Source organism: Oryctolagus cuniculus, chromosome 4 (genome assembly GCF_964237555.1).
Source record: "Oryctolagus cuniculus chromosome 4, mOryCun1.1, whole genome shotgun sequence".
Taxonomy (NCBI): Eukaryota; Metazoa; Chordata; class Mammalia; order Lagomorpha; family Leporidae; genus Oryctolagus; species Oryctolagus cuniculus.
Genome location: NC_091435.1, coordinates 163,510,186 through 163,523,528, shown reverse-complemented (window position 1 = coordinate 163,523,528; position 13,343 = coordinate 163,510,186). Strand labels below are relative to the sequence as shown.

General features: G+C 41.7%; 1 protein-coding gene across 7 annotated transcripts in view; it reads left to right on the top strand.

The window, feature by feature from the left end:
- The window catches only part of NEK10 (NIMA related kinase 10), a 376,418-nt gene that overhangs the window by 212,638 nt on the left and 150,437 nt on the right, over positions 1-13,343 (top strand). The window contains exon 24 of one of the 7 annotated variants that reach the window (XM_051858884.2): positions 368-389. The exons of the other annotated variants lie outside the window; for them this stretch is intronic. Coding sequence (XP_051714844.2) covers positions 368-374 — 7 coding nt within the window. The 3' untranslated portion in view covers positions 375-389. Of the gene's footprint in view, positions 1-367; positions 390-13,343 lie in introns of those variants that run through there. 7 annotated transcript variants of the gene reach the window in all.

Below are 13,343 nucleotides of genomic sequence, written 5' to 3'. Positions count from 1 at the left end.
AAGCTGCTAATTAATAACTCTTCCAGCTAACTAGGGTTGTCTCATCAGTTTGATTCATAAAGTGGTACTTGGGTCTGAATCACGCATCTTCCCAAGCCCAGCCCACAGTAGGTGTGTGATCTGATGAGAAGGTTTAGCATCTAGAAACCAGGCACAGCCCATCTTGTGCCATGGCGCTAAGGAAGGGGGCTATTCTGATGGATCATATGCCAATTTCTTTACTGTTTACCATAAATGTTACCAAAATGTTTTGTAAAAACCTTTGAGAAGATTGGGTGTAGATTTAACATTTAACATATTCAAATGTTTTTTGCACTTTAAGATACTGCTTATATGCAACAGAACTTTTCAATGGTTGATTTCAAAGGTGTTAAAACACATTAACACATGGTTTCATGCAACATGAGAGAAACAGAAAATAACGTATTTGGAGAAATGTCCCAAGTGGTCCATATAAATGCTCTGCCTTACAACTTTTCTAAAGTAAGTGCGGAAACCAGTATTTAGTGTTTAAATTGCGTGTACCATTCTACAATAAGGATGAGTTGAGCACTGAATCAAAGAAAGCACATAAAAAACACGGCCTGTAGCATTGTTGGATAAATATAAAGTGTCCAATGAAATTCACATTTTCAATAAACAACAAAAATATTGTAGTTTATATATGAATACTGGTTCATTTTAGCAAGCATATGTCCCATGTGTTGCATTATTTTAGTAATTCATATGCAGCTGAGTGTCCTCTGCTTTCACTGGGGAAATTTGCCAACTCTAGGAGCAGCTATGGGACTGGCAGATTTCAAAATCAATATTAATCATGTGTCCATTTCTTTTGGTAACATAGTATATTATCCTACAGTTTTCACATCATCAAATTCTCTTTCCTCTCTCTAAGACGTTAATATTTGGGGCCGGCATTGTGGCACAGTGGGTAAAGGTGCCACTTGTGACACTGACATCCTATATGAACGCCGGTTTGAGTCCCGGCTGCTCCACTTTTTTTTTCCTATGGAAATAACCACAGTTTTGTTTAACATTATAATTATGTACTTGTAAAAGAGATTTTTTAAAACAGTCATATAAAATGTGTACTATGTAAAAACTATGCATGGATTTAAAATTTTTACCACAAAATAAACTTTTAATTATATTTTTCAATGTAATTATTGACATATCCAGGTATTTTACTGCTTTTTTTGCTGTTAATATATTGTATATATTCTTCCCAAATTTACATATGGGATGCTATTAAAATAATGAGATGCTGTTTTAGTGTCATTTACCTTATTAGAACATCAGTAAAAGTCCATATAAATATTTTTGTAGACAACATATAAAATTTTGATGGCTTCATAGTTTTTCTTTTTTTTTTTTTTTAAGAAAGCTTTTATTTAATGAATGCCAATTTCATAGGTACAACTTTAGGAATATAGTGGTTCTTTCTCCCATACCTGCCCTCCCCCCCCCATTCCCGTCCCAACTCTTACTCCCTCTTCCATCCCATTCTTATTAAGATTTGTTTTTAATCAACTTTATATACAGAAGACCAACTCTATACTAAGTAAAGATTTCAACAATTTGCACCCCCCCACACACAGTTTAAAATACTGTTTGAGAACAAGTTTGCAGTTAATTCTCATAGTACAGCACATTAAGTACAGAGGTCCTACATGAGGAGCAAGTGCACAATGACTTCTGTTGTTAATTTAATAATTAACACTCTTATTTATGATGTCAGTGGTCACTCAAGGCTCTTTTGGCTGCTCCACTTTTGATCCAACTCCCTGCCAATGGCCTGGGGAAAGCAGTGGATGATAGCCCAAGTGTTTGGGCCTCTGCCATCCGTGTGGGAGACCTGGATGGAGGTCTAGGCTCCTGGTTTAGCCCTGGCCCAGCCCCAGCCATTGTTGCCACTGAAGAGTGAAGCAGCGGGTAGAATCTCTCTCTGTGTGAGTGTGTGTATGTGTGTGTGTGTGTGCGTGTTTGTGTCTACCTCTCTATAGCTCTGCCTTTCAAAAAAATAAATAAATAAACTTTTTTTTTTTTGACAGGCAGAGTGGACAGTGAGAGAGAGAGACAGAGAGAAAGGTCTTCCTTTTGCCGTTGGTTCACCCTCCAATGGCTGCCACGGCTGGGCGTGCCCAGCGCTGATCCGATGGCAGGAGCCAGGTGTTTCTCCTGGTCTCCCATGGGGTGCAGGGCCCAAGTATTTGGGCCGTCCTCCACTGCACTCCCTGGCCATAGCAGAGAGCTGGCCTGGAAGAGGGGCAACCGGGACAGAATCCAGTGCCCCGACCGGGACTAGAACCCAGTGTGCCGGCGCCGCAAGGCAGAGGATTAGCCTAGTGAGCTGCGGCACCAGCCATAAATAAATTTTTAGTGAAATTTGTATTCAGGAAAGCCTTAGAGCAGTTTAGATGCTGAGTCTTTTTAATTTTCCTCTTAACGGCAGCAGGTGTCTTTGAGCTGAGACCCTTTCCATGATGCCAGACCACAGGCAATGGTGTGTGCTGTAGGGATAAGGGGCTGTGAAGGTGCAGAGTGATGGTGATGTGACCCAGGGGGCAGTCCTGACTGTGGATCTTGCAGGTGTGAATTATTACATGACAAACTGGCTCCTTCTTCCACAGCTTTTCCTATTCTGTCTAAAATGACACTGATACTCATCCAGTCACCCAAGACAGATACATGGGAGCCTAAAAGAGAAGGAGACCTCCCCATTTCTAAGCTCCTCTCCACATCCAATCCATGGTGAAGTCCTGTAGATTTCTTCTTTTCCCCCTGTTGCTATATTGGAAGATGCTTGCCCAGCATTCCTGTCTCTCCTCCAGCTCAATTTCCTAACCCATTCATACCGGAGAACAATTAGGGTTGACCAGGAGGCCCCTTAATTTCTGTGGCTCACGTGGGACCAGGTCATGTTTAATCAGTACCTTTGGATGCTTTCGATACTAGATACTCACACAGAAAGATCGACACATTTGGGTTTCCTTATATTCAATATTCTGCCTCGAGTCCTTTTTGCTGAGCTCCACTTACATCCCTGAGTATCTGAATATGGTGTTACTGTTTCCAGAAATTGCACTGAGAATGCAGTTGTTTTCCCCTGACTTCTCTCAACTCCCCTTGTCCTCACTAATTTTCATCAACTACTATCCCACCGTGGTAATTGTGTTTCTGAGCCATTTCCCACCAACAGGTTACCCGCTCCCAACAACCATAACCATCTGTGTATATGTACACAAGCATTCAGTGCACACACACACACACACACACATACATGTTTTAGTCAACCTGTGTTGCTAAATGCTCTACTGTAAATCATTTGCAGTTCAATATAATTTGTTTTTCAGTTTAAATAAATGGTAGTTATTTGTTATATAAATGTAATTATGTCACCTCAGGTAAGATTTTTATTTGCATTAATTGAGGTAAATTTTGCTTCCTGGATTGCAAAAATAGTGGATCTAGTGGATCTCATTTTCTCAGACGGATGGTTTACGTGTGTTCAAAATTTGCATTTTCATTTCTTTTTCAGTTCACAGTGATCAGTGAGTTCTCTTTCTCCTTCTTTTAAGGTGGTCTAGGGAGAGGAAAGTGCAATAGCCAATACCTAGGAATGGAATGTACTTTTTTAGTAGACTCAGAATTAATATGTTGCAGTGGGAAGCAGAAATCCCTTTTCTATCTTTATCTAGTGTTGCAGATATTATTGGGTGAATTACTTCAATAAAGAATCTCGTCTACAAACATTTAGCCTTCATGATGTCCCAACCCCCTCAAGATTCTTTTATTAGTATTTCCTAACATTTGTTAAGGGAACATTTTCCTTTATGGTATCTCCAGACACCACTTCCAAGATGCTACATCATTATATTGTCAGTGAGGTACTTTTTCAATGATAGTTTTTCAATTTCTCGCAGTTTTAATTTCTTCTCCAATTTCAGATACCCTTCCACTAATGAATCGGCCTCAGTCCTCATTTTCTTTGTGCGTCTTAGTGGTGGTACAGGCTGGTTCTTATGAATGCATAGCTGCCCCTTATTTTATTTTATCTTCTGTGGTGGTCTGTTTCACTGTAGGTCACTAGTGTGAGCACAGTGGGCACACTAGGTTCTTGGAGCATATCAGAAGAGACAGGTGCTAGAGAAAACGTTGAATCTGCACACCAGAAATTTTCAACGACATGCGGAATAGTCAGCCTAGAGTGTTCAAGATGCAGAAGAAGCTCACATGGCACACACACATTCTTAACAGCCAAAGGGCTCATTTAAGTGATTAGGTTTGAAATGCAAATGGTGGCCTGTGCCGCGGCTCACTAGGCTAATTCTCCGCCTTGCGGCACCGGCACACCGGGTTCTAGTCATGGTCAGGGCGCCAGATTCTGTCCCTGTTGCCCCACTTCCAGGCCAGCTCTCTGATGTGGCCCGGGAGTGCAGTGGAGGATGGCCCAAGTACTTGGGCCCTGCACCCCATGGGAGACCAGGATAAGTACCTGGCTCCTGCCATCGGATCAGCGCTGGGCACGCCTAGCCATGGCGGCCATTGGAGGGTGAACCAACGGCAAAGGAAGACCTTTCTCTCTGTCTCTCTCACTCTCTCACTGTCCACTCAGCCTGTCAAAAAAAAAAAAAAAAGAAAAGAAAAGAAATGCAAATGGCAGCAGAGGTGGAGTGAGGAATTCAGGACGTTATGTGAGGCAAAAACTATCCACAATTCCTGCACAGTGATACGAAGAATACAGGCCCCAGAGGGGAAGATATCTCCTGGGAGCTGACTGTCTCACTTCTGTAGCAGTGGTCTTGGTCCTGCAGGGATTCCTCAGCCCTTACGCACACTTCAGAAACAGCCCTTGAACTTCATGAAACTAAGAGCATTATTGACATTGGGGGGTGGTTCTCAGCTCTACTTCATAAAAGGTAAATCATTCACAGACCCCAACTATCACCCCAATTAGGAATCAGTGCTGTTAGACAACACCACTGAGGATGTGGTATTCCTATGTGTGGCTGAGGGATAGGAGAATGGGGGATTAGGTTTGGGAGCTGTCAGTATAAGGTCTTAGTGGAAGCCTTGGGTATGAATAAAATTATCTAAGTAGAGAGTGAAGATAAGAAGAAAAAAGGCACCATTTTGCAGGTATATGAAGAAAGGAAGCCTCAAAGCATCATTGTGTGGGTTCTGAGAGAGAGAAGAGGTAACCTTCCACTCTAACATCACAACCTGCCTCCCCACTTCCACTCAGGACCTTCTTTAATCCAAACTTGTTTTCCAATTGTGTTTATCATTTATTAAAGTGCTATGTACTTTCTTCTAAATTATCTTACTGTATCTTGTTTTATTTGTAAAAAATGTATTTTATTTTATTTTTTTTTTTTTTTGAGAGAGAGAGAAATTTCCCATCTGCTGGTTTTCTTCTTGTATGCCTGCAATAGCTGGGAATGGGCCAGGCCAAAGCCAGGAGCTCTGAACTCAAATCAGATCTCCTATGTGGATGGAAAGAACCCAAGTAATTGAGCCATGATCTGTTACCTCCCAAAGTGCACAGTGGCGGGCAGCTGGAATCAAGAGTGGAGCTAGGACTTGGATCCAGTGGCATCTTAACCACTCTACCAAACTCCCACCTGCATGTCTTTTTAATGTTCGTTTAAGGAATACAACTCATGCATTTAATATATACAGATTTGGGAACTTGGTGATTCTTCCCTCCTCCCTCCCTCCCACTATATTCCCACCTTTCTTCCTCCTCCCTCTTCCTTTCCCATTCTTATTTTTTACAGAGATCAATTTTCAGTTAATTTTTATACTCATGAGATTAACCCAACACTAAGTAAAGAGTTTACCAATTAGTATGAAGAGAAAAAGAAGAAAAGAACAAATCCCAGCAACCAATAAGAAAAACATTGTTCCTTGAGAGTCAGGGCAAGAGCTGCTCAAAATCATCACGTCTCATACTGTCAGTTTTCTCCTGTAGGTTACATTTTAAGATCTTTATTGGTTACCACAGATCAGAGAGACCATATGGTATTTGTCTCTGTGACTGGCTTATTTCACTAAGTATAATGGCTTCTAGTTGTATCCATTTTGTTGCAAATGACAGGATTTCATTTTTTTTTGCTATGTAGTATATATATAGTATACATGGTATATATACTATATAGTATATATACTATGGAATACTACATATATAATACATATATATACTCTCTCTCTCTCTCTCTCTCTCTCTCTATATATATATATATATATATATATATAAACAATTTTTAACCAGTCTTCAGTTGATAGACATCTGGATTGATTCTATATCTTGGCTATTGTAAATTGAGCAGTTTGAAGCCTGGAAAAGTGCTCTCACCTGAGCCTGACCATGCTGGCATTCTGATACTGTATTTCCAGCCTGCAGAACTGTGAGAAATAAATTATGTTGCTTGTAAGCCATTCAATGTGTGGTATTCCATTATAGAAGTCCAAATGGATACAAAGTCACAGTCAATGTTGTAAAAAACTGCTGAGAATAATGAGAGAAGAAAAAGCAAACACACACACACACACACAACAAAACAAAACAAACAAAAACTGCAGGGAAGTCACCTAGAGCAAGCGAGGTAATGAGTGATGGGGCGGGCTGGTGTTCTAAGGAGGAGCCATGGCATTGGTGTGGTGGGAGTAGAAGCTAGGTTGCGGGAGAGCTGAGGAAGGGCAGTAGGTGAGGCAGTGAAGAGGGACAGCAGGAGCTGTTCTTTCAAGAGCCTTTGCCCACAGTGAAGAAGTGGGGGGCTGGGGGACTTAAGGGGAACTGGAGGTTAAGGCGTATGCTGCATTCTTGGTAGTTGGGATAATCTTTAACAGGTGTGTCTCACAGTGGTTGTATCTGAGGGACAATGACAGAACGAGGTCTGTTTCCTGGAAGGGTACAAGGATGGGCTTTACCTTTAGGCAAGGTTACTCTCGTGGCTATGGAGAGAGTAGACTGGGGTCAGGAGCCCTTTTAGGCCACAGATTTCAGAGAGGATGGGAACACCGTTAGCACTGGCACTGCCCTTCATGTCTTCTGTGACATCAGGAGTGTCATCTTGATCTCTTCTCTGGGAACCCCAAGTTCACCTCCTGCTTTAGGGGAAAGCTAGCTGTCCCTGCTAGGAGGTGTCCTCTCCTGGCACTCTCCGGCTGAGCTGAGTGTTTCCCTCAGCCCATCCAACTCCAGGGCTGGAGGAGTTTTCCTTTTCCTTTCTCCAACACCTGTAAGTTTGTCTCTGCTGGATTCTCTCCACATCATCCCAGTGTCCTGTAGAACCATTGTCTTGAAAGCAAACCCCAGTCCCCATTTCCCTACTCTCACTATTGTTCTCTCTCGAGGGTTCTTAAAGACAAACTTTCAAATGAGATAGCCAAACTGTCAAACAACGCCCTCCCCCGATTTTAGGTCAGGAGAGACTCCATTTGAAAGGTTGGATGTGGGAAAGAGAAGGGGGAGCTAGCACTGTGGCATAGCAGGTGAAGCCACCGCCTGCAGTGGCATCCCATATGGGTGCCGATTCAAGTCCCTGGCTCTCCACTTCTGATCCAGCTCTCTGCTATGGCCTGGGAAAGCAGTGGAAGATGGCCCAAACCCTTGGGCCCCTGCACTCACGTGGGAGACCTGGAAGAAGCTCCTGGCTCCTGGCTTGGATCAGCACCACTGTGGCTGTTGTGGCCATCTGAAGAGTGAACCAGCAGATGAAAGACCTCTCTCTCTGTCTCTGCCTCTGCCTTTCTGTAACTCTGCCTTTCATATAAGTAAATAAACCTTTAAAAAAAAAGAAAGGCAAAAAAGAGAGCAGGCTCCCACCTTTGGCTCTATCTTCTGCTGCTCTCCCAGGCTCGTTAGCAAGGAACTGGATTGGAAGTGGAGCTTCCCCCATTCTCACGGGTTGCCATGAGAGCTGTGACACAATGCTGGCTCCCTAAAACATTTTTTTTAAAGTAGATCTTTTAAGTTAGAATAGTTTTAGATTTACAGAATTATTTTGAAGAAAGTATTGAGAGAGTTTTATAAGATTAATATCTTACATTAGTATGTTTGATATCTTTGTCTTAATGAATGAGTTTTAATATACTTATATTAACTGAAGTGCTAATTTTATATCAATCTTCTCAGTTTTCCCCAAACATCCTTTTTCTGCTCCAGGATCTCATCAAAGATCTATATCCCGTTTATGAGTCCTGTCTCCTTAGACTCTTAATTGTGACAGTTTGTTGTGACAGTTTCTCAGGTTGTCCTTGATTTTAGCAACCTTGGCAGCATTGAGGCTTACTGGTTAGATATTTTATAGAATTTCCCTCAGTTGGGATTTGTATGACATTTTTATCAAGATTGCAATGAAAAAGTGTTTTCTAGAGGAAAATCACAGCTGTAAAGTGTCATTTTCATCCCATCCTATCAAGGGTACCTATTATCAACACGATTCATCCTTGTTTATATTCATCTCAATTCCATGGCTTGAGCTAGTGTTTGTCAGGTTTCCCCACTGTAAAGTTCATTTTCCTCACCTCTCTTTTCCCTCAATATACTCTTTGGAGGTACGTTACTATGCAGGGTGAGCGGCTTAGCCACTCTTTAGAATTATTTAACTCAAAAGAATTATTTGGAGTTCTTCTGCATGGGAGACTTTTCTCTTGCCCCCATTTATTTCTTCAGTCATTTATTTATGTCAGGATGAACTCATGGCTATTTATTGTATACTTTGGGTTATAATCTAATACTACATGCCATGGACTAAATTGTATGTCTCTCAAAATTCATACATTGAAATCTAACCCTGGTGTTTGAAGGTGTGGCCTTTGGGAGGTAATTAGTTTAGATGAGGTCATAAAGATGGGCCCCTTGTGACACTGCTAGTGCCTGTATAAGAAGGCGAAATTGGACAGCTTGCCTTCCCTGCTTCCTCTCCACCCTCTGAAGACACAGAGACATAGCTGCTGTCTGAAAGCCAGGAATACAGTTCTTCTAGGAAACTTAATCAGCTGGGATTCCAAGTCTTCAGAACTGTGAGAAAGAGAGTCTTTTGTTTAAGATGCTTAGTCTGTGGTATTTTGTTTGACTTCCAGGCTTGAATGATTATTTATTTTATTCCTCTAATTATTGTATATTTGGCCATTAGGGGCTCTTAAAATTGTCTTCTGTATTCCTGAGACATAGTCCTATCATTGTATTATTATTATTGTTTGAACACTAACTTCCTGGCAATATAAGATGCTCTAGGCTTGCTCTAGGCTTATCTTTTTTTTTGCATTTTTTTATTATTTAATAAATGTGAATTTACAAATTTACAAAGTACAACTTTTGTATTGTTGTGGCTCCCCCCGCAACCTCCCTCCCTCCCACAGCCCTCCCCTCTCCCACTCCCTCTCCCATCCCGCCCTTCATCCAGTTTCATTTTCAATCACCTTCATATACAGAAGATCAACTTAGTATACACTAAGCAAGGATTTCAATAGGCTGCCCTCACACAACCGCACAAGGTATAGGGTATTGTTCAACTAGTAGTGTTGTCTTTAAGTTTCGTAGTAAAACACATTAAGGACAGAGATCCTACGTGGGGAGCCTGTACCCAGTGACTCCTGTTGTTGATTTAACACTTGGCACTCTTATTTATGGCGTCAGCAATCACCCGAGGTTCTTGCCATGAGCTGTCGAGGCTATGGAAGCCCCTTGAGTTCACCAACTCTGAACTTGTTTAGTCAAGGCCATATCACAGTGAAAGTTCCTTCCTCTCTTCAGAAAAAGGCGTCTAGGCTTATCTTGTACGCATATTTCCTGTCTTGGTCTGAAAATAAGCCATTTTTAGAGGAAGCCCTTTTTTTTTTTGAAAAATAATATTAGGAATCAATGCACTAAGTTGGTCATTACTACTGGGGTTTCATCATTTCTGTACTCTCTCAATTGACAGAGCAGGAAGATACATGCATATATACACATATCTATAAATATTCCTGTATACTTAACCATTTACATCAATGTTAAGCTAAACATGAGCTCATACCATTGTCTCCAACTCTAAGCCTTTGCTCCATGGCGGAGTACCCTACACTTTTCCTTGCTTGATTGTAACCTCCCACTCCAACAGTGAGTGAGCAGTCTGGCTTCTGTCATCTGAGTGTTCAAAGACAGGTACTTATACAGCAATGTCTGGATTGTTCATCTTAACCCCTATGGGAAACAACTTTACTAACTAGAATACAGTCCTCATGTAGAGTCCACTTGGTTCCCACCTTATCTGCTGCCGTGGAATGTTTCACAAAGATGCTCGTCATCCTAGTCCAGGGTTCTTGCTGACTTTCTCTGTGTCTCTGTGTCAGTTTTTACATGTGCTAATGAAGTAAGCATGACGACCAGAGTTGTTACTAATGAAACTGTATCACTGCTGTAGGAAAGAGAAATATTCTTACCTACACACAAAGACTTTTAAGGCACAGCATTGCATTTCCTTTACTTGGTTCCATTTAAGAGAAAGAAGTTCCTCCTCAAAGTTATATAGACCAGACTGTTGAATTATTTAGGAATGTTTAAAAGTTGGTATTTTAGAATGCACTTGGGTCCAACATTCTCCTTGTTTACTTCATTTAGTGAGTAAATAAGAATCACTGGCAATTAGCAACTCAATTGTTTAGATAGCAGTGAGAGAGTACTAATGAAATTTTAAATCTAAACAGTGTGTCTTCTTTTTCTCAATTAGATTAGGCATCCTTTCCCCTTGATTTCTCTCCCACTTTGTTTTCAGTATTAATTTGTCAGTTTATTCCCTTTTTATGGCAGAGGTAATGTTTAAGTAGATTTTAGTCCAGTCATCTCTCAAATGTAGCAAATTATGAGTTATCATTGTTTCTTAATTAGAGTGTTTTTGCTAGGTATACATACTTCCCTTCCATCTACCTAACTCTACTACCCCTGGTTCACTTAAAAAAAATGTGTTTTATTGATGTACAACATACATGGCTATGATTTTTACACAATTGTTGATTTTTTATAAAGATTTATTTTATTTATTTGAAAGGTAGAGTTACAATGGAGAGAGAGAGAGAGAGAGAGAGAGAGAGATCTTCCATCTACTGGTTCATTCCCCAAATGGCCTCAGTGGTCAGTACTGGGCCAGGCCAAAGCCAGGAGCCTGGAACTCCATCTCAATTCCTATGTAGATAGCAGGGACCCAAGTACTTGAGCCATCTTCCACTGCTTTCCCAGGTACATTAGAGGGAGCAGGATTAGAAGTAGAGCAGCTGGATCCTGAACCCGCACTTATAGGGATGCTGGTATCATAGTGCTGCTTAACCCACTGTGATGCAATGTTGTCCCTACTTGTAGATGTTTTAGTCTTTGCCAAAGCAGTCCCTGTGTTTGGAAAATATTACATACATTATGCTGTATTTTATCAGGAAGATATTTTAGATGACTAAGTCACATAGAGATAACACCCCCCCCTTTAAAAAAAACAGAATAATTTTTTGGGGAAACCCACTTTAAATTTTGTGTGTGTGTGTGCTATTTAAATTCTCTTTTAAATGAAGCATTGCTGGCTGTAATTCTCTGGATTTTACTATAGGTGGCTGAGTCCACCTTACATGACAAAATTGGAAATTAAAATAAAACAGCGAATCATTTTACAATGATTTTCTAAACAATAGTGATACACATGCACAAACCATACAATATATTTGCAAGCCGTGATTAAATCAGTGCCTTCATTCACATTTCCCAAAAGCTGGTTGTTAGTGAAACCAGTGCCATCTTCCCTGAGGTACCATCTGAAGCCTTGGGCTCCATTTCAGAAGCCCAGCCTGACTTACTAGAAATCATGTGACTGGATATCCCAGTCATACACATTGCCTTCACCCCATCCAATGGAATTTACTGTTGCTGATTCTTCATTACTGCTAGACTATATAAGGCCCATTCTTCTAATGTAGGGTGCTGTTTCTCTTGTGCACAGAGAGGCAGCCTTGTCGACCGACAATAAACCTTTCCCTTACTGTGGTGTTTGGCGTGTTTTGTGGTGGCCTTTACTGTTTTTGTTTTTTTAACACCCCAGTTAGGTTTTCTCATATAACCTGCACTTGTTTTCTAGGGCAGTCATAACAAAATACCAGACTGAGTGGCTTGAAAAACAGACATTGATTTCCTCACAGCTTCAGAGGCTGGAAGGCCAAGATCAACATGTGGTTGGTTTCCTCTGTGGTTCGTCTCCTTGGCTTGCAGATAGCCCGGCTCCCCCTACTTCCCCCACCCCCCCCCCCGCCACTGACTCTTCCAATGGCTGTCTCTGTGCATTTCCCTCCTGATATCTCTTCCTCTTTTTGTAGGGGCATCAGTCATGGTGAATGAGGGCCCACAGTAACAGCATCATTTTAACTGAATCGTTTCTTTAAAGGCCTTACCTGTAAATATGGTTACAATATGAGGTCTTGGGGTTTGGGACATATGGAATTTGGCAGGAGGCTGGGTGGGAAAACTCAGGTCATCACAGCGCCTTCTTTATGGCTTAGAAGAAACCCAGCCCTGTTTTCTGTTAGTCACTGCTCTTGGTAGTGGTTATGGAGCTTTTTTCCCTCAGGGACAGTTTCATCCCAGAAGCAATGTGCTGGTTGGAAACTGTGTTGTCTCTTGCTTCCCGTTGTTATTTTCTTCCAGAGAAGTGGTTTTCAGTCTTTTTCAGGGGCCCCTGGACAACTTTGAGAATTTGATGAAAGCTATTCCATCAGTTAGCTGTGTTTTGACAAACTTAGTGCCTTAATGTGTACAACAATCACTTTTTCTTTCCTCTCAATACACTGTGTGCTGCATGTTGGGCTCGTTCCCACTGAGACGGCTGCAGCATGTTGGCAGGGCTCACTTGGGCTCTGTGGCCACCTGGTTGTCAATGGCTGTGCTGGCAACCAGTGGTTGGCTGGCTGGCTGTGGGCAGGGGCTGCAGATGAGCCTAGGTTTAGGCACCTGGGAATGTTCACAGGGATTTTAGGAACAGGGACAGAAAGCTCCAGACAGCAAGTCCTTTGTTAGGCTCTTCAGAGCAAGCCGAATGGCTGCGCCTAGATTCAAGGACTGGAGAGACAGGTCCTACCTCTGGATGGAAGAAACTGCAAAACCACAGGGAAAGACAGGACATTCCTGTGCAGAGGGGAGGACTTTGTGGTCTTCAGTGAGAAATATCATTCAGATAAGAATGAATTCAGCAAACTCCGTTATCACACAATGCTGGTGCCTTCCCCTACCTCCTTTTTGGAGAGAGACCTTAATATAGGTACTTTGTCCCGTCAGTGTTGTGGAGCCAAAACCAAATCCGAAGTTGAGTGTCAACAGTAAAAGC